At 48.8% G+C, this 25,243-nt stretch overlaps 1 protein-coding gene across 2 annotated transcripts in view; it reads right to left on the bottom strand.

Moving 5' to 3' along the window:
* TDRD1 (tudor domain containing 1) overlaps positions 1-25,243 on the bottom strand; it is a 2,637,228-nt gene that overhangs the window by 1,147,917 nt on the left and 1,464,068 nt on the right. For both annotated transcript variants that reach the window (XM_078643866.1, XM_078643867.1), the window contains exon 18: positions 9,551-9,724. In XM_078643866.1, coding sequence (XP_078499992.1) covers positions 9,551-9,724 — 174 coding nt within the window. The remainder of the gene's footprint in view (positions 1-9,550; positions 9,725-25,243) is intronic.

Raw genomic sequence — 25,243 nt, 5'->3', positions numbered from 1 at the left:
CACTTGCACAAACAGAAGACTTTTAGGGGTATAAGTACAGGACCCCTGATAACAGAAAATTAGATCATCCTGGAATCAAGTAGGAACCTCGGCCAAGGAGAAAGCTGAAACTGAAGAAGGAAGACTGTCCTGCTGTTGCTCTGCTGGACTGACCTGTTGCTTTGCTGCCAAGGAGAGGGGAAAAACTTTGCTGTTGTGCTGTGTCCCCTGTCTTGAAGGAATCTCCAAGGGCCTGAGAAGAGCTGGCTCCCTGTTCTGAAGTCCCAGGAACAAAAGGACTTCACCCCCAACTTCCCTGAAATCTGCTGAGAGAGTTCGGTCCTTCCTAGAGTGCTTGATCCAGTTGTGGGGCCTCTGGAAGTTGTACCTGTGCTGGGAAGCTTGAAACTAAGCTTGAGAGACTTTAGCAATTGAAAAGTTATCGCATCGCTCGCTGCGGAGCGCATCCCCGACAGTACGAGGGAATTTCTGCCGCTACAAAGGCCGAAATTGTCGCAGCGCCTGTTGCCGCTGCAAGATCCGTTGCATCCTTCGTTTGTGGGACACACCAGACCGGTGCGGGAAAGTCTAACATCGCTGCGAGTATCGTCGCAGAACCTGTCGTCACTGGGTGAAATCGCCGCACCGCTTGCTTGCGGACCGCATCAAGTCGCTGTGAGTGTCGTCGCAGAAACCATCGCGTCGAGGAGCTGCAAGAGAGAAGATCACCGCTGGTCCGCGCATCTTCGCCCCGGAGATCGTTGCAACTCCAAAGATCGTCGCATTGGGCCTTTTGCGAGAACAAACTTCCTACGGAACCTTCGCACCGGAATCCATACAAGTGGCCTTCCTCCCCACACAGACCGGATTTGTCGCAACACGTCCCCTCCTGCAGCGGGGCTGTCGCAAACGCCTCCCCAGGGTCTCAGGAGCAACGCATCGCTTGTTTTCCACCTCACCAGCTTCTGCTTTTGGAACTTTGTCGCAACTAAAAGGTACTGTACCTAAACGTGACGCAACTGTGAACTTTTCACGCATCTGTGGATTATTTTATCGCAACTTGAAGAATTTTATCGCAAACCTTAAGAACTCTTTTGAAACCATATTCTTGAACTGTGTATGTTGGATTTTTGTCATTTTGGTCTTGCGTAGTTTAGATTACAATACCTTTATTTTTCTAAACTGTTGTGGAGTCAGTTTGTTGTGTTTTCACTGTGTTACTGTGAGTGTTGGTACAAATACTTTACGCATTGCCTCTGGTTAGCCTAGACTGCTCGTGCCAAGCTACCTAGAGGGTGAGCAGGGGTTATCTCGGAGGGTTTCCTCCTTACCCTGACTAGAAGCAAGGGTCCCTATTTGGACAGTGGTACCTACCTCTGCCAAGTAGAGACCCCCAGTTCTAACACTGACCTCTGATATAAGCAGGGTCTGTAGGGGCCGCTCTATATTTCTTTTCAATCCTGGGATTGATTACGCGTGCCCTGGCTGTATCTTTAAATATATCTGGCGCGTGTTTTAGTACCCCTTTCAACATAGGAAGTGTTCTGACATTTTTCTCAGAAGTAGGGAATGTGTCAAATAAAACATCTTCGTCTGTGGGTTCATTGTGCATGTCTAAGTTGTGGTACTGTGCTGCCCTATCTATGAGCTGGTTGAAGACAATGGTGTCGTCAGTAGGTGACGGCTTTGTTGGGTATGAGGAGGTGTCAGGGATGGGATGTGTGTCATATGGATCAGTCGGCTCTACCCATGGTTCATTTTGAGGGTTAGGATCCTCTGGATAGTTATAATCTGTGACGAGGGGGACCCGGAGAACCCTATGCGACATGACTTTAAACAACCACCCTTGAACAAAACACTATTACTTTCACCCTTTTCTAAACAGCAACCGGAAAATTGGAAAGAAGGTGAAGTCATCCCACACAGACCCGAGACTGGCTTCCAAGACGATCACTGTTTCTTTAACTGGGCAGAACTCGAGCCAAGCCATGCCTACGAGTTCGAGGTAAAACCCAGCATGGAACACACACAGGTGTGTTCATCACCCGGAGGCGGAGTAGTTAGTTGGAGAGATGAGGAGAGCAAGGGAGCGGAGTGGAGTACAGGAGTAGAGAAGGAGAAGACGACCGGAGTAGAGTCGGGAGCAGGTAGCGGAGACACGGGAGGAGCCCGAAACCTCGAGGAGGAGGCAACAGGAGGCACACAGAGAGAGAGAGCAGACTACTACAGCGACCAGCCAGGAGGCCAACGAGAAGGCGCTTCGCCCAGCCACATTTCAAGCAAAGTGTGGCTCTCGCAGGTATGGTCACACTTTGCGGGCTGGGCGGGACGTAGATGGGCTAAACCTCCCTGAAACCTCACACAGCTTTCCTCTGCACAAACCCCCCCTATTCATCGAACCGGCACCACAGGACACCGGGGTTTTGGCTGTGCACGTGTGACCCTCACTCCCTTCCCTAAACGTTGTACCAAATCACCAGGACTAACGTCTGTCCTACATCTCTTTTCTTTCCATATACCGCGGCGCCGAATTGGAAGACAACACGGCTGACTACCGGACTACCAGTCCCAGAAGTCCCCGGGAAAGGAGAGGACTCGGAGCAGAGAGACGCAAGGACCGACAGTCCCTTGCGGAGACAGAGACCGACCTCCCCCTACCCTACTACCGGAGGGTGATTCAGCGGAGACGCTTCCTTAAAACAATAAAACCTGCGTTACCCCCAGTGCCTGAGTCTGTTCCAATCCCCACATAATCATATTGAGGATCTTCCCGTGTCGCCCTCATTGTCCCCAGAGTGCATAGGAGAGTAAGGAGCAAAAGGCGTAGTAGGCATAGTGGGATAGAAAGGAATGAAGGGTCTAGAGGGAGAAGTCCCAAAGTCCTTTTTCTTTGGAGGAATGGGGGAAAGAGAGTCCCTGTCCAATGGCCTCTTCTTCCTGTGTAGGATTGTGACTTTACCAGTGTCAGGGTTTATATATATTTTTGCCTGATCCTCTGATGGCTCCGGATGGAAGAGTTCTTCTTCCACTGTCCGTGGCTGTGTCTTTGAGTTCTTTGGCTCGGTCTTTTTTGGATCGAGTGTTGCCTTCGGGTCGACAATTTTTTTTGGTTAGTCGACTTTCGGTGCCTTATTGCTCTTCCTCGGCTCGGCCTCTTTGTCCGGGTCGACGACTGATTGCGGATCGACCGTATCTTTAGGTTCGATGCGCTTTCAGTGCTCAACAGGTTTTTTAGGTTGACTGTCTTTTGTCGAGTCGACTATTTTTTTTCGGATCGACCGGTTTTTTAGGAGCACTTGTCTTTGGGTCGGTGCCTTTGTTTGGCTCGGTAACCTTCTTCGGCTGGGCCACAGGCTTCGGTACGACGCCCTCTGTGTCGGCAAACTTCTTCGATTCGACGACTTTCGGCGCAGCGGCCTTGTTTGGGTCGACGGCCTTCTTAGGGTCGGCACCCTTTGGTTCGGCGGCCTTCTTTGGTTCTGCGCTTTTTGGCTCGACGGCCTTCTTCGGGTCGACGCCCTTAGGCTGTACGGCCTTTTTCGGTTCGTCGGCCTTCGGGTCGACGACATTTTTGGGTTCTAAAACCTTCTGTGGGATAACGTTACTTGGACCTGTGGTGTCTGAAGACTTAATCTTTGTTTTCGGAGCCGAGCCAGACGGCGGGGCTGCTGAATGATGTTTTGGATCTTGGCTAAGGCCTTTGGGCGATGCCTCGATCGGAGCCTTCTGTAACGGAGTAATTGGTGTCGGGGGCAATGTACTCACGGTTTGCCCGGGTGGGATTTCTTCATGGGAGTCCGAGTGGTCCTCGACGGTGATGATCTCTAGATGCGAATATTCCCCTTCTGGAAGTTCTTGTTCATCCTCTAAGTTGTTGTCTGGTTCCGGTGCCTGTCGCTGCATCTCTTGCCTAGCGGCCCGCTGAATCCGGATAGTTTTTTTCGAACGGAATTGGGCACAGGCTGGGCAGGTTTTTTCCTTGTGGTCTGGTGATAGGCACTTGTTGCATACTGTGTGTCTGTCAGTATGCGGGAATTTGGAGTGGCATTGTGGGCACCTTTTGAACGGGCTCCTTTCCATCGACAGTAGGCCCACGTGGCGTTGAAAAGGCCCAACGGCCCGCGTCGACGACCGAGTCGAGATTGAAAGCTTGATCGAGTCAAGAAGTACCGAGCGAGAACAATACCGTCGAAGTCGAAGGCCTTTTGGCCTCTATAAAAGTTTAGGTTAGATTCCTAAGTTGGAGTATAGGAATAACATCCGAACCCAATGGGGGAACAAAACAATCTGAAGATGGAGAAGATGCCCATGCGCACTATAGTCCAGGTGAGGAGTCACCTATCTCGTGATACTTCGAAGACTCTTCCAGGACAACAAGGTGCAATCATCCTGACCCAACACTAGGCGGCGATCTATGCACAGATATGAATTCAGCAGCCCACATGCCTCGAACATATGTTTTTAAATATATAGACATTTGTTAGTTTGGCTTAACAATTTTACATATTACTTATGGTTATATTATTCTATGTTTACCATGTATGTAGGTGAATGTATAAATAAGTACAACTTTTTCAGAACTATCGACACTTGTTACACTACTGAATTACAAAGAAATATGTATCAATGAATTGACTTAAAGTACAGCAAAACTTGAAAGTCTGAGTTTATTAAATACAACTGAAATCAACATACAATACCTTCCTTATACATATATACCTGCCATGTACTTTTTTATCTCCATATTTATTACTTCACTTCACAATTCTGAATCTCCAATACACTACCCCATATTTAACCTTATACCGCTCTCAATATATGCTCTACCTCCTCTCTGCAACTCATCCCAATCATCATTCTAATACTCTCTCCAATGCACTACCCTATTTCTCATCCTATCTCTCTCCTAATATATGCTCTACCTCAGTCTCTGACTCATCCCAAACCCTCTACTATTATGATTCACAAAATAACCCTTCTAGACCTTCACTCCACTATACCTCCATGCATCGTCTCATACCTCTTTTCTTTTACTGTTCAGATCTCCCAAACAAGCCTTTCTAAACCTTTCCCTGACTCTTACCCCCTTCACCACCCCTATTACTCACCCCAAACCTCCTACTACGGCTATGAGCTTCTTCCCCAAAACTGCCACTGCGACTTTTCTGTTGACTTCTATTGGAAATGCGGCTATGTTTTCACTCTGCACACAGTCTCCGTGGGGTTCCTGGGTACGTACCTAGGGTAGCTCCTTATGTTCCCAGCTTTTCTGAGTCTCCTGGTCCAAGTCCAGATTTCAGTCACAGTTCGCATTCCACTTTCTTAATATATGGTTTGGTCTGCCCCTGGAGACCACTGTATTTTGCGCTACTTACCTTATTACAATTGAAGTATTATTGTGTTTTTGTGTTTATATTTCCAGGAGGAGATATATCAATGTGTCAGTAAGTGTTGTGTAATAAGTAGAAATATTTTTCTATATACACTGCGTGGTTCTTCATCATTCCAACCTATACCATTTAATTAATCTGGTAAAATGAGCTGCTTAATACTCCTTGAAGATAGCCTGAAGGCTGCTCTCCACAGCTACCACTTTGAGAGCTTTCAAAAGGTTACCAAAGACCACTAAAATCACCATAAGCGTTAAATGGATTAGTGCAAGGTGCTTCACCTACATAAATGTGCACCATATACTAAGCCAGCCTCCTGCAATCCTCCAAGAAAGCCACTGGACACCACAAAAGGTGTTTCTGTTCAACATGAGTGCTAACTTTAACTGTTGCGAGCAAAGGGAGGATTTTTATATATTATATGGGAGTGTCATTCATGAATAATTATTGGACAACAATTTATGAAAAAATTAAATCAACCTGTACCTACTAATGGTAAAATGAATACTTTTTCAGGTACTGACATCATATTGGGTAAGGTAGTCTGCAAAATATTTGTCAGTGGCCAAAATGTGCATCTAACGAAGATGGGGGATTGGCACACCATGAGGAAGAGATGATATAAGAATTTCGAAGCCATACTGGCTATGAATGGATAAGCTAAACAGTAAACCGGTCTATATTTGTGCACATATGGGGTCATTTCTCACATGAAATATCTGAAAACGTAAAGGTGTCAACTGGCATCGGTGGTGGGTGGGATATTTAAGAACAGTCGATAGAGTCAATGGAAAAAGGTACATAATGGAATGGGTGTGAAGGAGCACTAAAGTACAATTCAGTAACCTTCATAAATATAGATGTATAAACGTCCAACAAATAATAGGAAAATGGATAAGCTTGAGCTTACAGTATAGAAGTGCAGGAACTATATTTGCCTCAAGGAGTAATGGGAACGAAGTACAAATAAGCTGTCTTAAGAGAAGGAAAGAAAATAATGATTTGATACATTAAGTAATTGCTAAAATATAAGCACAGGTGGTGAATGGCAATTCTTATAGCTTTGGCTACAAATGATGATTCTTTAAATTACTTATCGCCAATCAAAATCAGAAATAATTTTAAAAAATCAATTTTGCACGCTTGGGACAGAAGAGTTGAGGCCCGGCACCGGCGTTCAACCTTTGCCTGAGACCACAGGGGGACAGGAGAGAATATGCTAGCAGATGTGTGATTGGGCCCATGATTGGTCTATGGGTCTGGAAGGCACGCCAGAGGGAGCCTTAGAAAGTTGAATATCTACAGCATAGCTTCTATTAAGGCCACAATCAGCTGCAAGTTTATAATGGGGCTTGCAGGGCATATTTATAACACTGCCAGCATCAAAACCAAGACGGAATATGGTTCCTCAAACGTCAACTGTCATCTCTTCCTGGAGCAGGAACAGACAAATGGAGAGGAACTTTGCTTCATGTCTCTTTTATTTAAATTATACCTTGACTTTGCATTAGACTAATACAACAAATGTTACCCCAATCAGGACAGACCTCACTTCTCATGCTTGGCCACACAGACATTGGCCTCCGGCTCCCTGATGGCCTTCAGATGCATCAGGGAGGATTTGTTGCAGGATCTGAAGTCATGCTTGGTGCAGAGACACCACAGACAGACATAATGAAGGTCCAATACAGACATCTCCTTATGACATACCAAGAGTATTTGGAGACAGTCATATTTGGGGGTACATACTGCAGATTGTCACAGGTTTTGAAGGCAAGACTGGTACAAGAACCTAAACTGATCTCCATATCCCAGTCAGAGACTGTAGAAAAAGAGTAACTTATAGCAAATCAATGCGGTGGGGTTGACTCCATGTCACCATGTCAGGGGGCATGAAGGATGGTAAAGGTGCCACCTGCTTTTGCTCTGAAGCTACAGCAAGCTTCTAGATCCAGTCAGGTACCTGGAGAAGTTCACAAGGAGAGGTATCAGCTATCGTAGGTAACCATCAGAAACTAATTTTAATGGAAAAAATAACACCAGAAAACAGCAACCATCAGAGGAAAAGATCAATTCCACTTTGCAAATTCAAAGAGATGCACTCCAAGAAAAGGAACCCCAAAGCTGCATGCAACCATTCAGTGAATGACAACACATAACCGTTCCATGTTGGCTTATCAGATAATGGGCCAGATGTACAACCATATTTTGCGGTCACAAACAGGAAATCGGCCCATTTGTGACCGCAAAATTGGTCTGTCCCATGTACAAACCCTATTTTGCGAAGTCAGTAACCTATTACCGACTCGCAAACAGGGTTTGCGACCCGCTATTCGAAACGGGCGTGCCAAGAGCATCCCTTTCTATTACTGAGTCTCACTTGAATGTATGATTGTTTTGCGACCGCAATAGCGGTCGCAAAACAATTGCAGTTTACCACTTACTTCAAGTAGGTGGTAAGCTACTCACAAACGGGAAGGGGTCACTAGGAAAGCACTTCCCCTTTGAGTGTGGTCAAAAAAATGTTTTAAGAGCCGGCAGTGGTCCCACAGACCATTCATTGACTGCTCTTAAATAATGAAACAAACGTTTCATTTTTCTTTTTTAAATGCATCCCATTTTCCTTTGAGGAACTGCTTTAATTAAAAAGCAGTCACAGGCATGGTGGTTTGCGACCCCATTAGGAATCGCTAACAGTGTCTGAGACACTGTTGTGACTTACATTTTGCGAGTCGCAGATTGTAAGGGCCGTACATCTGACCCATAGAGTATCGGCACTGAACATAGACAAACAACATGGGGGGGGGGGGTGTCTATATATATATATATATATATATATATATATATATATATATATAGACACACACACAGGCACAATCTCAGCATTCTCTCACCAGGAGCCCAATCTCTGGATACCAGCGGCGCAGAAGAAGAGAGGAAGACCCAAAGTGCAGGTGAGCAGTGATTTTATTTAGTAACGTGGAAGGTCCACCTCAGCATAACGTTTCGGCCTACACAGAGGCCTTGGTCACATATAAATATATAAAATGACATTTAGCCTTCGAACTGCTTTAGAGCACTGGTGATTAATTTTTCAGAGCACAGCTTCGGATTTAACACAAACCCTGGTTTGACTAATTTATCCACAGCAAGGACCTGTGGCCATAAATGTCAAACACAGCAGGTCCACTCCAACTTTCGTCCTTTTGAACATGGATACAACTAGACGGATAACAAACAGCATTTTCTGTTAATAGCGCCAAGATCCACCCCAAGGTTAACAGATGAACTACAAATACGCTTTATGTCATGTTAAAAGCAACTCAAATCTTTAGGTGCATTTCGAAGTCAGAAAAGACAGCAATTTGTCATGATGTTTCGTGGTTTTTCTCTGAAAGGCATTCGAGAGGCAGCTCAACCTTCAGGCAGCAGAAACACCTTAGTTGCATTTCCAGTACAAAGGTGACCAGAACTACCTATTTGGTCTATCGCAAAAAGGGTTCAAAGGCTGGAAACCTAACTGTATTGTACTTGGCAAAAATGATTTGATCTCATGAAACAGGGAATACCTTGAGACAAAAAGCATGGTGAATAGACAATGGGAGTTGCAAACCTTATCAAATAACTCTCAGTATTACTCTGATTAAACAATTCATGAAAACCATAACATTAGCTCTAGTGGGGATGGTGGATTGCGCCCTGGGGTAAAACGTGACCATTACCTTTGAGCCCCTCCCCGTCCCGCACGTGTAACAGGAGTAACAGTGACTAAAAATGTGGCTAAAAATGTCATAATAAGTTACATCATCAGAAATCAAAGTGGTGAAATAATATACACATTAAAAAAAACTAGATCTAAAGGGAAGTTTTTAGAGATCCCTGTGCACAACGAAAAGAAGACATACTGAAGAGAAACTAGTAGTGCACTACATTATTAAACTAACCTTTCATAAGAGTGTAATGTACTCTTCTTTAAGGGGCAGTGAATGTTTGAGAGATTGCAATATGCTGTGTTTACAGGTAAAATGTGAGTAATAATTTCGATATATTAGCAAAAAAGTTTGATACATCTTACAATAATTGCTTCATGTCCAGATAGTCAATGAGACAATGTTAGATGAAAAAGTTAGAGAGCTGACAATAACAAAGGCTTTAATAGATTTACCAATTATTTATTATACCTGACAGCCAGCATCTAATTCCTTGAAAGGGAAGCTTCAAAAACTTGGGCAAAATAGTACGCATTTTATCCATGTCCACCGTCTCAACATTCCCGTAATCTACAAACTGCACTTTTGCTTTCTTGTAGTCTTGATTAACTTCCTTCACCAAACCTCGATACCAATGAGCATCACCTACAAACATAACAGAAAATGTTATAACTACCAATAATACAAATATATATAGATATATATAGATACAATTGGAAGAATGGCAAAATATTGCTTTCTTGTGAAGGTAAAAGTGAAATGTAAACAGCACACAGAAGCCTGACTAAAAACTGAAGAGAATAGTTAATTAACAGTTAATGCTTTTTTCCTATAAAGACTCATTTTCTCAATAAGGCACTGGCATATGCACACTCCTTATCCAAAAAATACGTAAAGTCAAGTAGTTTATTCATGTTCAATTGATTAACATCATTACATGTGGGCAGCTGGGTTAGACGGTTACCCATTGATATACATTGCCAGTAATTGTGATAACCACCTCATAAAAGAACACAGCAAATAAAGATTGATATTTTTAAAGAAAGCACAATACCCCGTTAGCATTATTTAAGAGTAATTTTTGTAAGATGGTAGAATAAAATTAAGAACCTAAAAAATTAACGGGTTTGTGCTGTAAAAAAACAACTACAATCAATAGAGGGATAAGCTAGAATGTGCACGGTGCAAGCTGGGCAGACTCAGTATAATTGTGGGGCTCGAGGTGTTTAACAAAAAAGTACGTCGTCAGGATGTGCATCTCCACTGAACCAGTGACGTTACTTACCATTGCCAAGGTGAATCAGGGTAGAAGGTGATTCTGAGAAGTCTAGCAACGGAGCCTTGCAGCGTACAGCTAGAAGGAATTCACATGAGTTTCATTCAGTGAAGATTGTTGTTCTCAGGGACAGTTAGTCAGTGCTTCGGTGTTATTCGCCTACGGTGTTGCGGTTCCTATTCGTTTTCCGCTCATTGATCTGGGCTATGTGCATCCTGATGTTTCTGTCGGCTGGGTTAGTGGCTTGGCTCTGCCGTGGTCCTGAGGAGTTGGCTGCGGATGAGGGATCGTTAGCTGTCAACCTGTTTGGAGGGCCTTGGACGCAGTCACTGAAAGACAGTTACGTGCGGTTCTAATAAAAATGTTACCTCTCCCAGGGTCGGTTGGTAAGGACTTCGATAATCATCGCCAAGGAAGTTCCACCCCGTTCTCCACTCGCAGGGCTGGGCGGTGAATAGAGCAGCTTGGATGATGTTGGTGTATTTCCCTAATCATGAGAGAGTTGGTCCTGTATTATTGGTCAATCACAAGTCAGATGCTTCCTTGCAGCGTCTGAGGTTGTTACCTCAATAAAAAGGAGTTAAAAGACGGCATTGATCATTAGCGAAGTAGGGACAGCAACACGGCAAGTGTAGCCAAGACTCAAGGTGTAATCACACGACCTGCAAGGTGATTGCTCATCTCTGCGTGCCCAAAGCGGATTAAAATCAGAGATCGGAAGAGCTAGCAGTCTCATGTATGTGATTTTGCTACGAGACTGAGGCCATAGGCGATATTTAAAGTATGGTTGAGCTTACCCCTTGATGCAAGAAGGGCGGAGCCTTTCAATGTATATTTAATATGAGGCTAGGGTGTTTTGCGCATTTACTATTTTTTCCCACAATTGCACGGGAATGGTTGGGCAACTTTGTTTTCTCGATCTTCACAGTGCTGATGGCTAGGTGCAGCTGTGAGTGCCATGGGGAGTACTCCTCTGCAAATATGGCTTACAATTGACCTTTCTTGGATATGGCTGGGGCACGGAAGTAATATTTAATTAGATATTCTAGGCAGTGGAGGTCAGGGCTTGCAAGGACCAGCTCCAGCGTCATTCTAGCCCTTCTCGCCTACCAGGGGTAGGAAAATATTTTTGGGCATGCCATTATTTGGTGGTTCGTGAGACAAGGGCCCAATTTTCCTGGGACGGCTAGGTGACCACAGGACAATGCAGGCACCAACTTGGCTTGTAGAATGTTTAATACTGGCTCAGCTGTTGGGCTATGTAATTGGCAATTTAAGCTTCAGACTGTGTATGACCCTGCTCTCTTTGACCTGAGGTGTTTGAGGTGGACCCCTGGGTTTGCCCTTTCATTGAATCAGACACCAAGGTAGATGTAGCTAGTGCAGGTGGATATACGCTGTTCGCATATCTGCCATTGCATGGATTTGTTTTGGGGATGTTTTCCGAAGACCATTACTTTGGGTTTTAGACTGGTTCACCAGGAGTTTGTTCATAATTTTGCATCTGTTGAGGGCTCTCTTTAGATCCGTTCTTGTTTGGTTTATGATATGATATCATCTGCGTATAGCAGCGTTTGTAGTCGTAATGTACGAGTTACTTACCTTCGGTAACGCTGTATCTGGTAGAGACGATTCTAGCTGCAGATTTCTTCACGTAGAATTATCTCTAGGCGTGAGACTAGATACGAAAAACTTTTCTGCCACAGCATCCCTGCGCGCCGGCACCATGTGACTCCGCCCTGACGTCGTCCGCGTCCATGACGTCAGCGAGGATACATAAGTCCCACCTCGGCGCGCCTACGTCAGTTTTCTTCGGAGAACTTTTCCCAGCCACAACGCGGAGCCATCACACTCAAAACTGGGAGAATACTGGGACAGTGTGCGAAAACCCAGCTAAACAGAAGGAAAAGAAACAATGGTGAGGAACAGCACCAACCACAGTAGTGCCAGGTACTAAGACACCAAGTCACGGAATGAAAGAACAGAGCGCAGCTACTGAAAGCAAGCCTGTAGACAAATACAACAGCCTCCCCAGGGGCAGGAAGCATATGAAAGATTGTACAAAAGACAAAGAAGTCTGTAACCACCGCCCAGAACAAAGAAGGGTTCCTGGGCCAGAGCGGAAGAGCAACGACAATTCACCCCCAGGCAACACCAGCAGGAAGGATCTCCTAAAAGAACTGAGGGTCGAGACCCAGCCAAGGGACCTCAACCCCAAGGACTGCAAGAGTCAGAAGTGCAAGCCACACAAGGAAGCAGAGCACAAGCGAACCCCTCATTGTAGACCAAGGTGCAGGGGCGCCGAAGTACCCAGGAAGTCATCATCCAGTCACCAGAAGGAAGGAATGGAGCAACAACAAGGCAAGCATCGCCCTAGGGAGGGAGTAAGAAAAGGGCACTCGCAGAGGACAGCCGCCCTGAGGCAGGAGAGTGCAGAAGACAGATAAGGGTCCTCGCAGAAACGGGGAGGAAGGGTGGGTCGTGAAGGAATCTGCGGCCAGAATTGTCTCTACCAGATACATCTTTACCGAAGGTAAGTAACTCGTACATCTGATAGAGACTACTAGCCACAGATTCCTTAATGTAGAATAGATACCCTAGCCATACCCAAAGGGGAGGAGGGTCTGCGAGAGGACCCCCTCAGCCTGGAAGAACACAGGGCCCCACAGGGGAAGAGTCATAGGGACAGGGAGAACCCCAGTCCCCCTCCAAGCAGAAGAGGACCTCACCAGCTAAGACGAACACAGAGCCCCACAGGGGATGTGTTAAGGAGAGGAGATGAGAGGGGCGGCCTAATGCCCACCAAGTAAGGAAAGCAAGACAAGACTAAGTACACCGCTGGGTTTGCCCTTTCATTGAACAAGCCACCAAGGTAGATGTAGCTAGTGCTGGGAGGGAGGACAGTACACTCCAAGCCCTGACAAGGCACCAGGAACCCCTTCCAGAAGTCCAGAGGAATAGACAACGGCAGGGGAATACCGTAGAAGAAGAATCACCCCAAAACTCCAAGGAGGAGAGGTAGAACGGAGGCAAAGCCCTCTACTGGAACACACATGCAGTGAAAGGGATAGTTGAACCTGACACAGCCTGAAGAGAACGGGCAAGGCAGGAATGACACCTCAGGAAACAAGTCAGACGTGGGAAGAAAGGTGTAGTCTCGAAAAGCCCCAGCGAAAAAAAAGGGAGGAGCACAAGGACCCACGTCAAGGTCCCCGGTCAAAGACCAGTGGAGCAAGCGGTGGAGCTGACCACAGACAAGCACCCGAGCCGAGCGCCAGACCACATTGAGCCCCAAACAAGGGCTAGGGAAGTCTCTAACGACACCAAGAAGGGGACCGTTCCAGGCAGAAACCAACCCGTGAAAAAAAGTGGGACAAGCCGGAATATAACAGGAGGAACAAGTAGGACGGACCCAGCCGTCAACACAGGAAATCATCCCATCTGGAAACTAGACTGAGGACCAGGCCAAAACGGCGGAGAGGAGGGTGAAACACCGCAGCACAACGTCGAAGATGGCATACCAAGCCAATCAATCTATACATCAGATACCTAGAAGACAGAACTGCAGCAGCACCAGCTATGCCCAGGTAATGATCAAGAAACCGCACCAGCGGAATACAACGACACTAGGAAAGGCAAGAACCCGCAAATGATGGTCAACACCCTCCCAGCGAAAGACAGGGCTATGCAATATTGTTATTGTTATTTTAATTTTATAAGACGAACCGCTACCCTAGAGTTTCCCGGCGCCACCTGAAAAGTGCAAAGAAAAAAGAAGAGCTACATATTAAATAGCAAGTTTTTATAACTCTCCTGAAGATTCACTTCATAGACCTGCCGGAAGGGAGTTCCATAAAGAAGGACCCAGCCAGGAAAAAGAGCGATCGCCCAGAAGCACTAGTCGCATCCTAGGAATGACTAACTTTGCTTGGGTAGCTGATCGAAGTGAGTGGAAAGGAACATAAGGGTGAACAAGGGTCATCAAGTAGGGGGGGGAGCCTTGCCGGATTTTATCTTAAACATAAGACTCAAAGCCTTAAACTTAATGCGACATTAAATCCTGAGCCAATGAAGTTCTCAAATTGATCTAGAGATAGACGCAGTTTTGGGGATCTTACAAAGCAGCCATGCTGCGGCGTTCTGTACTAACGCAAAAGTTACTACTTGTGTAACGATATATCTGTAAGAGACATTAGTTAGTATTAGATTCCTTACCTTAGAATATCCCCAGGCGTCAGACTGGATCCGGAAACTTTTGCGTAGCAAAACCCTTGCGCGTTGGTAGGAGTCGTCTGCGGCTCCGCGTCCGTTGTCGTTGTCGGAGTACTTAGACGCCGCCTCCGCGTGCTGACGTCAGTTCTTAGACACAGCTTTTCCACGCCAGAAACGCAGAGCCATGTTAAAAACCAACACTGGTGCCATTGAAACTAGGGCCCTGAAAGGGGGTCACCCTAACCCTAGATATCGGTTCGCAGAACGGGGAGGATGGGTGGGTCGGTAAGGAATCGAATACTAACTAATGTCTCTTACAGATATATCGTTACACAAGTAGTAACTTGTGCATCTGAAAGAGACACGTTAGTATTAGATTCCTTACCTTAGAATAGATACCCCAGCAATACCAACCCCGGTGGTGGGTCTGCGAACCAATAATCACACCAGAAAGCCCTGGAGGACAGAACGGCCAAAGAAGCCATCCCTCCGGACTTGGCTGTCCAGGCAGTAGTGTCTTGCAAACGTGTGCAGTGATGTCCACGTAGCTGCCTGACAGATGTCTTGTAAGGGCACCCCCCGGCCCAGGGCAGTTGTAGTCGCCGTGGCTCGGGTGGAATGAGCCCGTAATCCAACAGGGGGCTCCTTTCTAGCCAAGGAGTAGCATGCCTGGATACACAAGATGATCCACCGGGAGATGGTCCTCTTGTGCACCGCTTTCCCCTTCTTAGCGCCCACGTAACCAACAAAGAGTTGGTCATCCACCCGGAACTGGCGTGTGCGATCCAAGTAGAATGAGAGCGCACGTTTTGGGTCCAGACGGTGGAGCCGCTCTTCCTCCCTAGAGGGATGCGGCGGCGGGAAGAAAGTTGGCAAGGTGATAGACTGCCCAATGTGGAAGGCCGTGACAACCTTGGGCAGGAAAGATGGCTTAGTGCGCAACACCACTTTGTCCGGATGGACAGAAAGGAAAGGTGGAGTACAAGAAAGGGCCTGGAGCTCACTCACTCTCCTGGCAGAGGTGATGGCAACCAGGAAAGCAGTCTTCAGAGTTAGAAGGCGTAGAGGACAGTTGTGAAATGGCTCAAAGGGAGCGCACATCAGAAATGTAAGAACCAGGTTCAAGTCCCACTGAGGCATCACAAACGGAACAGGAGGAAACGTGTGTGTGATGCCCTTAAGAAATCTATTTACAATAGGGGACTTGAACAAAGAAGGTTGATCAGGCAGCCTCAGAAAGGCTAAAAGGGCAGAAATGTAGCCCTTGATAGTGCCCAGAGCAGAGCCCTGCTGGGCAAGAGAAAGAAGGAAGAGAAGGACCTCAGAAAGAGGGGCAGCGAGAGGATCCACAGCCTTTGCTGTGCACCATGCCACAAATCTGTTCCACCTGCAGGCGTATACCGACTTTGTGTAGGGACGCCTGGCTGCCAGAATGACGTTACAGACTTCAGGAGGCAAGTCAAATGGCCTCAACTGTCGCCGCTCAATCTCCAAGCATGGAGGTGGAGACTGGACAGGTTCGGGTGGAGGACCGTCCCCTGCTGCTGCGACAGAAGGTCCTCCTGAAGAGGCAGACGAACCGGGGGATCGACTGACATACTGAGTAGCTCTGGATACCAGTACCTTCAAGGCAAGTCCGGAGCCACAAGGATGACTTGGGCCCGGTCGCGCTTGATCTTCTTCAGCACTCTGGGCAGAAGTGGTATAGGCGGAAAGGCGTACAGTAGACCGCAGCTCCACTCGCGACGAAAAGCGTCTCCGAGCGAGTGCCGCCTTGGAAATTCCAACGAGCAGAACTGATGACATTGAGCGTTCTCTTCGGTGGCGAATAGATCTAACCAAGGCTCTGCCCATTGCTGAAAGAGGCCTTGCGCCACGTCCGAGTTCAGACGCCATTCGTGATCCATCATGCACCGACGGCTGAGCTCGTCCGCCCTGGCGTTCAGAGAACCCGCCAGGTGTTGAGCCACCAGGGTCACGCCCTGGCGTTCCAGCCATTGCCAGAGGCGCAGAGCCTCCTGGCAAAGGGTCCACGACCCCACCCCGCCCTGTTTGTTGCAGTACCACATGGCGGTGGTGTTGTCCGTGAACACCTGCACTACACTCCCCCAGACAGAGGGGAGGAATGCTTTCAGTGCTAGACGAATCGCCCATAACTCCAACAGGTTGATGTGGAGTCGGGCTTCCACCGGAGACCAGAGGCCTCTGATCTCCGCCTATCCCATGTGGCCTCCCCAGCCCTGGAGGGACACATCCGTAACAACTACGTGCTCCGTTTGGGGAAGGGAGAGGGATCTGCCGCTGACCCAATCGCGGTCCGTGAGCCACCACTGCAGCTGTCTCGCAGTGCCCTCCGAGATCAGGACGTGGTCGGATAGGTTGCCCTGATGCTGGGCCCACTGAAACTTCAGGTCCCACTGCAGAGCCCGCATCCGCCACCTGGCGTGATGCACCAGTAGGATGCAGGAGGCCATCAGCCCCAGAAGCCGCAACGTCATTTGATTAGTTGCTCCCAAACACTTTTCTTGTAAGCGGCTTGAAGGTCTGGGAGATCTTGGCCATGGGATGCGTTGTCGCCTCTCCGTTTTAATTTTAGGACCTTTCAGAGCTTCCGCTTACTTGTGAGCATCTCCTTTGCTTCACAGTTCAGGGGAAGAGAGGATTGAATTTGCCCCTGCTGTGAGTAGATGGCCGGAGTTCCCTTCAGCGCCAAATGTAGGTTGGCTAGGAGATCGGGCCAATGTTCTAGAAGGACTCCATATTAGGTCTAGTTGTTCATAGCTAGTTATCCTTGTGGTTAGTTTAGGGCCTAGCTTTACACAACATTTTATTCTGAGAAGTACTTTATCATGGCCCTCCGCCGCAGGATCTCCAATTGATATGAGCACTCGAGCTGCTTTCGCAGAGAGTCTGAAGGACACTCTGAGGGGTCTGTGGTCACTCTCTTCCTGGTCTTCAATGTCAAAGTTGCAAAGGTCTAATGCTAGCAGATCAAGGATAAATATGTAGCCAATTGTTGAGATGTTCCTGAATGTGGGGAGCGGGAGCCATGTTCGATCTTGGGTCTGTTTGACCTTGTAAGCAGAATGTAAATAGTAACTGTCTAAAAGAGTTTGCAATTGCACAACATCTTTTGGTAATATGTCATCTTTTGAGGACTTGCCTGGTGATCTGTTGTTGAAATACCCAACTGGTATATGGTGAGGATATTTGGCGAGGAGGTCTCAGATGATGTCAGCCAGGTCATTTAGTGCCTGATTCTTCTGGTGCAGTACGGGATTAATATAGCAAATGAGTAGAAGCGGTCTAAGCAACTGGTTTTTATTTTTTTAATCCATTGATGAGGAGAGCTTATATTCCAGGTGAGGGGACTGCGATTGTTGTGGCGTCCACCCTTCGAGCGTGTGATCACTATGTATCAATCCAAACAACCCTTATTGATGATTGGATGTAAGTCAACCTGATAGACCAGCTATCCTAGTAGCATGGATACGAGCAGTCTAAGGCTAAGACTCGAGAGGGCGTGTTAAGCCAGCTGTTTTACCATCACATTACCCCTTGAACACCAAGTGAAAGGACACCACACAAGTTGTTATCAAAAATAAAGTGTATTTATTTATAACAGGACTACCCTGGCTCTTTATGAGACAGGGAGCTAAGCACACAACAAAACTCTTAAAGAATTACTGAAAGTCGCACAATTTACACAAATGCCCGAGGGACACGAAAAACCATATACACAAGAAGTGGAATGCGAAGTTACTAGCAGGTAAGGAATACTTTTCTAGACTGTAGAAACGCTAGGCCTACAATGCTGAACCCTTAGATTAGAAGCAGGAGGCCTAGGGACGCCGTGTGCAGAGTGGGAACTCTCACGCGTAATGCGGGAACAAGTCTATGGATACTAGCACTTGCAAAGTTACTGTTCTCGGGCGAACCCGACTAGGTGGGTCGAAAACAAGAGTGGATCCGAACACTTAGGGTGTTGGACTATGCTGGAGCACCGGAGTACTCCGTTTACCTAGCCCAGGGGCTGCCGCTGCATAGGGTTCAAGTTGCGTCGGAAACCCTTGTTGAAGATCCAGGAGCCTGAAGAAAGAAGTTGCTGGCAGGGATCAGGGAAGGAGAAAACCTGTAAGCAGAGGGGACCAAGTTCTGAATCACTAGCCAGTGATTTAGGTGGGCACCAGGATGGCACCGGACGAAGTCACCTCAGCCAGGCGCTGCTGGGCTCTCGGACCAGGAGGCGTTGTCGGCGACCAGGATGGAGGTGCGAGCTGTCCCACGAAGGTCTCTGCTGTCGACGTCGCTGGACCCAGGATTGGGGCAACAAGTCTTGGCAAATGCAAGGCCCACGCGGTGGACCTAAAATGGCGTATTGAGTGGACCAGGAGGGCCCAGGGTACTTCTCTGAAGGAGGGAAGCAAGGGCCAGTCTGGAGCAACCAGACCAGCGGTGTTTGTTGTCGAGGAGCGTCGTGAGGGGGCCACTAGCCAACGGGCAAGTGACCTGGACAACGCGGTGAGCAGCAAAGAGCAGAAGGGCCCCACGCAGATCTCATGGATGCAGGGGGGCTGAACTTCGGTGCTGGAGCTGCTCAGGGTCGGGGCTTCTCTTACCCCAAAGCACTCAGTCGAGGGTCACTCGGTGGTCGTGCTGGACAAGCGTCGTGCAGTTCTGAAGATGGCCGGTCCCTCGAGGTCTTGTCGCACCCACGGATCACAGCTGGGCTGATGATGTAGGTTGAGGTCAGAGGTGCCAGGGAAGCCGGTTCTCGTCGTGCTGGAGCAGTCTTGATCCGGAGGAGAGACTGGCAACAAACCGCGATGCTTGGTTGGTGCCTGCTGCTGCAGGGTGACTACTCCTTAGTCACAAGGGAGAAATCTTGAGAAGAGTCTTGAGTTCTTCGTGTAGAAGGTCGGTTCAGGATTCAAAGATTGATCTAATTTGGAAGGGGGCCAGTTCCTACCTTTATCCTGCAAAAAGGGGCTGGCACGCGACTAAGTCCTGCCCTATGGGTGGGACTAGGAGGGGGGTGGTTACACCCCTCTCCTTTGGCGGGCTTTCCCCAGATCAGGGGCTGGAGTGCCCCTGGAACTGGTTCCAGCCGGCCTATGCACAGTGAGCACCGGGGTGCCACTTGCAGTCACCTTCCTCTAAAGCCCTGCCTACCTAGGATACACAAAATCCTGTCAGGGACGGTGCTGGCACCGCCCCTGGCAGGAAACCCTTTGTCCTTGCCTCCTGTGCTGGGAGGACTCCCAGCAGCAGGAGGGCAGACTTGTGTCTCGGTGGCAGCATCCATCTTGTGGAGCTGAGGCTATGTCTGACTTTAACCGGGGTTACAGGTTACATACATGTCGTGTCCCTCTAGAAGGGTGGAATGCTAACCCCGTCGCCAGAATTGGCGAGGCGTTAGTATTCCCATTCGTATGACACCTTACTCGACATGTTTTGATAAAGAGATACCAGAGTTGGCATTTAACCGCGAGGATTATAATGCACTTAAGAGTATATGGTATGCGTTATCATGGAACAGCTATTAGGACTTGGTTCCGCAAGCTGCAAACGGGCTCAGCTCATGCCAGAGCACCATTTCACATTATTCCAAGCACTCTGCCTTCAGGATTGTTAAGGCCTGCCATAGGAGTGACTGATAGGAATACATGTGTCCATTTTAGGGTTAGATATAGGTATACTATATCTAAAGCAAAGGGTGATTACACCACCTTGCCCCAGCTGTCGTGCAGCCAGTTGTGTCAGATTTGGATGGCCAGCCAGGGGTGGCATAATACATGCTGCAGCCCCTGGTAGGCCCTGGGTACACCTATGCCCTGGGTACCTAAGGTACACTGTACAGGGACTGATAAGGTGACTCAGTATCCAATTGGATATGTACCTAAGGTACATGGAATCCATTTTACAGAGAGAGCAGTAGGCCTGGGGTCCTGAATAGCAGGGCCCCAGGTCAACTAAGTCAGAAAACCAGCAAAACACCAGGCAAAAAGTTGGGGGCGACCATAGTCAGGGATCTACCTTCCTACAACAAACACCTCTGAACTCTTTATGAGATCAGAGGGCTAAGCACATGACAATCTCTTAGGAAAAATACGATAAGTTGCACAAAATTACAATGGTGCCCTAGGGGCACGGCAAACGATATACTAAGTAAATGGTATAAGGAAATCGATAGAAGGAATAGAGCTGTCCAGAGGCTGTAGGATCGCTGGGGCTACACTATCCTAACCTTAGGTAAGTAATAGGAGACCCACGGGACGCGTGTGCAGAGTGTGAACTCACACGCGAGATGCGGAACAAAGTCAATGGACAGTACAGTTTACGAAAAAGGTGAGTACGGACAGTCTTTACTATCTAGGACTAAAACGACTGGAAATCTGGACACTAGGAGAGCTAATCTACCATTGAGCACCGAAATGCTCTTGTTACCTCACCCACGGGTTGCGGGTGCATAGGTGTCAAAGTGTGTCGGGTTTCTCCGTCAAATGCTATGGAGCCTTGAAGAAAGATGCAGCAGGCGACCAGGAGGAAGATGTCCGGTGCGATCCACGGGTGGATCGAGGAAGAAGAGGACCTGAAAGCAGAGGGGAGAGTGTTCAAAGTCACTAACCAGTGACCGGTGTGGAACCAGGAGGGAACCAGATGCTGTCGTTGCGATCAGGTGAAGAGTGGACGCTTGTCTCTGCAGCCACGTGGACCAGGAGGTGTCTTCGACGACCAGGATGGAGGCACGAGCTGTCCCACGCAGGCTCTCGCTGTCGGCGGTGTCGGATCTGGAGTCAACAGGCCTTGGCAAAGGCAACCCACGCATTGAGTGGAAACGGCATCTGGAGTGGACCAGGAGGGTCCAGGGTGCTCCTTATATGGAAGGGAGCAAGGGCCCGTCTGGAGCAACCAGACCAGCAGTGAAGATTATAGGGATCATCGTCTAGGAGGTCACTAGCCAGCCGGCAAGTGACCAGACAACGCAAAAGGGCCCCACGCAGATCTCGTGGATGCTGGAGGGCTGGTCTGTGGTGCAGGTGCTGCTCGGGGCTGGGGCTTCTCAATCCCCAAAGCACTTTCTCAAGGAGGCCTCATAAGTCGTGCTGGAAGCGAAGTGCAGTCTCTTCAAGATGGCCGGTCCCACGTGTCTCGTCGCACCCACGGGTCTCAGCTGTGTTGCAGATGTGGGTAGAGGTCAGAGAGGTCTGGGAGTCTGCGTCTCGTCGAGCTCTGAAGTCTAGATCCGGCAGGAAGGACGACAAAGTGGACCGCTAGGACGCTTGATGGTGCCTGCAGTTGCAGGGTGGACACTCCTTGCCCACAAGGGAGATTATTCAGTCTTCTGTGGAGCAGAACGTCGAAGTCCAGAGTTTCTTCTTGTAAAGTTGTCGGGATTAATCTAATTTGGAATGGGACCAGCTCCTACCTTTATTCTCCTAAAGGGGGCTGTACTGGTGACTAGGTCCCTCCCATGGGTGGGACCAGGAAGGGGGGTGGTTACACCCCCTATCCTTTGTCCGGTTTCGCGCCAGAACTGGGACTGAAGTGCCCCAGCAACTGGTTTGAACCGGTGTATGCACAGGGCACCTTGTGTGCCCCAGGCATGTCTCATTCCTTTCAGGCCTCCCTACCTCAATACACAAAATCCTGTCTGGGGTGGTGCTAGCACCACCCCAGGCAGGAAACCCTTTGTCCAGGCCTCCCTCGCTGGAAGGACTCCCAGCAGCAGGAGGTCAGACTTGTGTCTGTGGTTGCAGCATCCATTTTGTGATGCTGAGGCTCGAGTTAACTTTAACCGGGGTTCACAGTTACATACATGTCGTGTCCCTCTAGAAGGGTGGAATGCTACCGTGGTCGCCAGAATTGGCGAGGGGGTAGTATTCCAATTCGTATGACACCTTACTTGACATGTTTTGATAATGTTATACCAGAGTTAGCATTCAACCACAAGGATTATAATGCACTTAAGAGTATATGGTATAGCGTTATCATAGAACAGCTATAAGGAGTTGGTTCCGCAAGCTGCAGACAGGCTCAGCTCATGCTAGAGCACCATCTCACATAATTCCAAGCACTCTGCCTTCAGGATTGATAAGGCCTGCCATAAGAGTGACTGATAGGAATATATGTGTCCATTTTGGGGTTAGATATAGGTATCTATATCTACAGCAAAGGGTGATTACATCACCTTGCCCCAGGTTCTTACCAGCCAGTTGTGTCTGTTTAGATGGCCAGCCAGGGGTGGCATAATACATGCTTCAGCCCCTGGTAGGCTCTGGGTACACCTATGTCCTGGGTAACTAAGGTACACTGTACAGGGACTGATAAGGTGGCCCAGTACCAATTGGTAAATGCACCTAAAGTACATGGATGTCAATTTAGAGAGAGAACAGCTAGGATGTGGGTCTGATTAGCAGGCCCACAGCCAGGGAAAGTCGTAAACCAGTGAAGCAAAAAGCAAAAATCTGGGGTGACCATAGGATTGCAGAACCCACTCTCCTACAGTAGTGTCTTGCGAACATGTGCAGCGAGGCCCACGTATCTGCCTGACAGATGTCATGCAAGGGGACTCCCCGGCCTAGGGCAGTAGTAGCCGCCATGGCCCGAGTGAAATGGGCCCGCAGCCCAACAGGAGGCTCCTTTTTAGCCATGGAGTAGCATGCCTTGATGCACAACACGACCCACCGAGAGATGGTCCGTTTGTGCACCGCCCGTCCCTTCTCAGCGCCCATGTAACCAACAGAGTTGGTCATCCACCAGGAACTGGCGTGTGCGATCAAGGTAGAAGGAGAGCGCACGTTTTGGGCCCAGACGGTGGAGCCTCTCTTCCTCTTTTGAGGGATGAGGAGGCGGAAACAAGGTGGGCAAGGTGATAAACTGCCCGATGTGGAAGGCTGTGACTACCTTGGGCAGGAAAGAGGGACGTGTACGCAACACAACCTTGTCCGGATGGACAGAAAGGAAAGGAGTTTGACAAGAAAGAGCCTGGAGCTCACTCACTCTCCTGGCAGGTGATGGCAACCAGGAATGCAGCCTTAAGGGTAAGAAGACGAAGAGGACAGTTATGAAGTGGCTCGAAGGGAGCGCACATCAAAAAGGTAAAAACAAGGTTCAAGTCTCACTGAGGCATCACGAAAGGAACAGGGGGGGAACATATGAGTGATGCCCTTCAAAAAGCTATGACAACCGAGGACTTGAACAAAGAGGGCTGATCAGGGAGCCTTAAGAAGGCGGAAATGGCAGAAAGATAGCCCTTGAGAGTGCCCAGAGCAGAGCCCTGCTGGGCAAGAGAGAGAAGAAAGAAGAGAATCTCAGAAAGAGGGGCAGAGAGTGGATCCACAGCCTTTGCTGTGCACCATGCCACAAATTTGTTCCACCTGCAGGCGTATACCGTTTTTGTCGAGGGACGCCTGGCTGCCAGAATCACATCACAGACTTCAGGAGGCAAGTCAAATGGCCTCAACTGTCGCCGCTCAATCTCCACGCATGGAGGTGGAGGCTGGACAGGTTCGGGTGGAGGCCCGTCTCCTGCTGCTGCGACAGAAGGTCCTCCTGAAGAGGCAGACAAATCGGGGGATCGACGGACATGCTGAGTAGCTCGGGATACCAGTATCTTCATGCCCAGTCCGGAGCCAAAAGGATAACTTGGGTCCGGTTGCTTCTGATCTTCTTCAGCACTCTGGGCAGAAATGGTATAGGCGGATAGGCGTACAACAGACCGCAGCTCCACTCACGACAAAAAGCGTCTCCGAGCGAGTGCCGCCTTGGAAATTCCAACACGCAGAACTGATGACATTCCGCGTTCTCTTCTGTGGCGAATAGATCTAACCAAGGCTCTCTCCACTGCTGAAAGAGGCCTTGGGCCACGTCCAGACGCCATTCGTGATCCATCATGCACCGACGGCTGAGTTCGTCCGCCCTGGTGTTCAGAGAACCTGCCAGGTGTTGAACCACCAGTGTCACGCCCTGATGTTCCAGCCACTGCCAGAGGCACAGAGCCTCCTGGCAGAGGGTCCATAACCCCACCCCGCCCTGTTTGTTGCAGTACCACATGGTGGTGGTGTTGTCCGTGAACACCTGCACTACACTCCCCCGGACAGAGGGGAGGAATGCCTTCAGTGCAAGCCCAATCGCCCGCAGCTCCAGAAGATTGATGTGCCGGGACTCCGCCGGAGACCAGAGGCCTCTGATCTCCGCCTCTCCCATGTGGCCCCCCCAGCCCTGGAGGGACGCGTCCGTCACAACTACGTGCTCCGGTTGGGGTTGGGAGAGGGATCTGCCGCTGACCCAATCACGGTCCGTGAGCCACCACTGCAAATGTCTTGCAGTGCCCTCCGAGATCAAGACATGGTCGGACAAGTTGCCCTGATGCTGGGCCCACTGAAACTGCTGGGCCCACTGAAACTTCAGGTCCCACTGCGGAGCCCGCATCCGCCACCTGGTGTGATGCACCAGAAGGATGCAGGAGGCCATCAGCCCCAGAAGCCCCAGCGTCGACCTGACCGAGACTCGGGATAAAGGCTGAAAGATCGGAATCAGAGCCTGAATATCTCAAACCCGCTGTTCGGGAGGATAAACCCGAAACTGCGCTGAGTCTAGAACCGCTCCGATGAAGAGGAGCTTCTGAGAAGGACACAGGTGTGACTTCGGCATATTCAAGAGAGAACCCCAGC

The sequence above is a fragment of the Lissotriton helveticus genome, chromosome 5_1 (genome assembly GCF_964261635.1).
Source record: "Lissotriton helveticus chromosome 5_1, aLisHel1.1, whole genome shotgun sequence".
Lineage (NCBI taxonomy): Eukaryota > Metazoa > Chordata > Amphibia > Caudata > Salamandridae > Lissotriton > Lissotriton helveticus.
The sequence above is the reverse complement of the archived record's forward strand: the minus strand, read 5'-3'. Positions and strand labels throughout refer to the sequence as shown.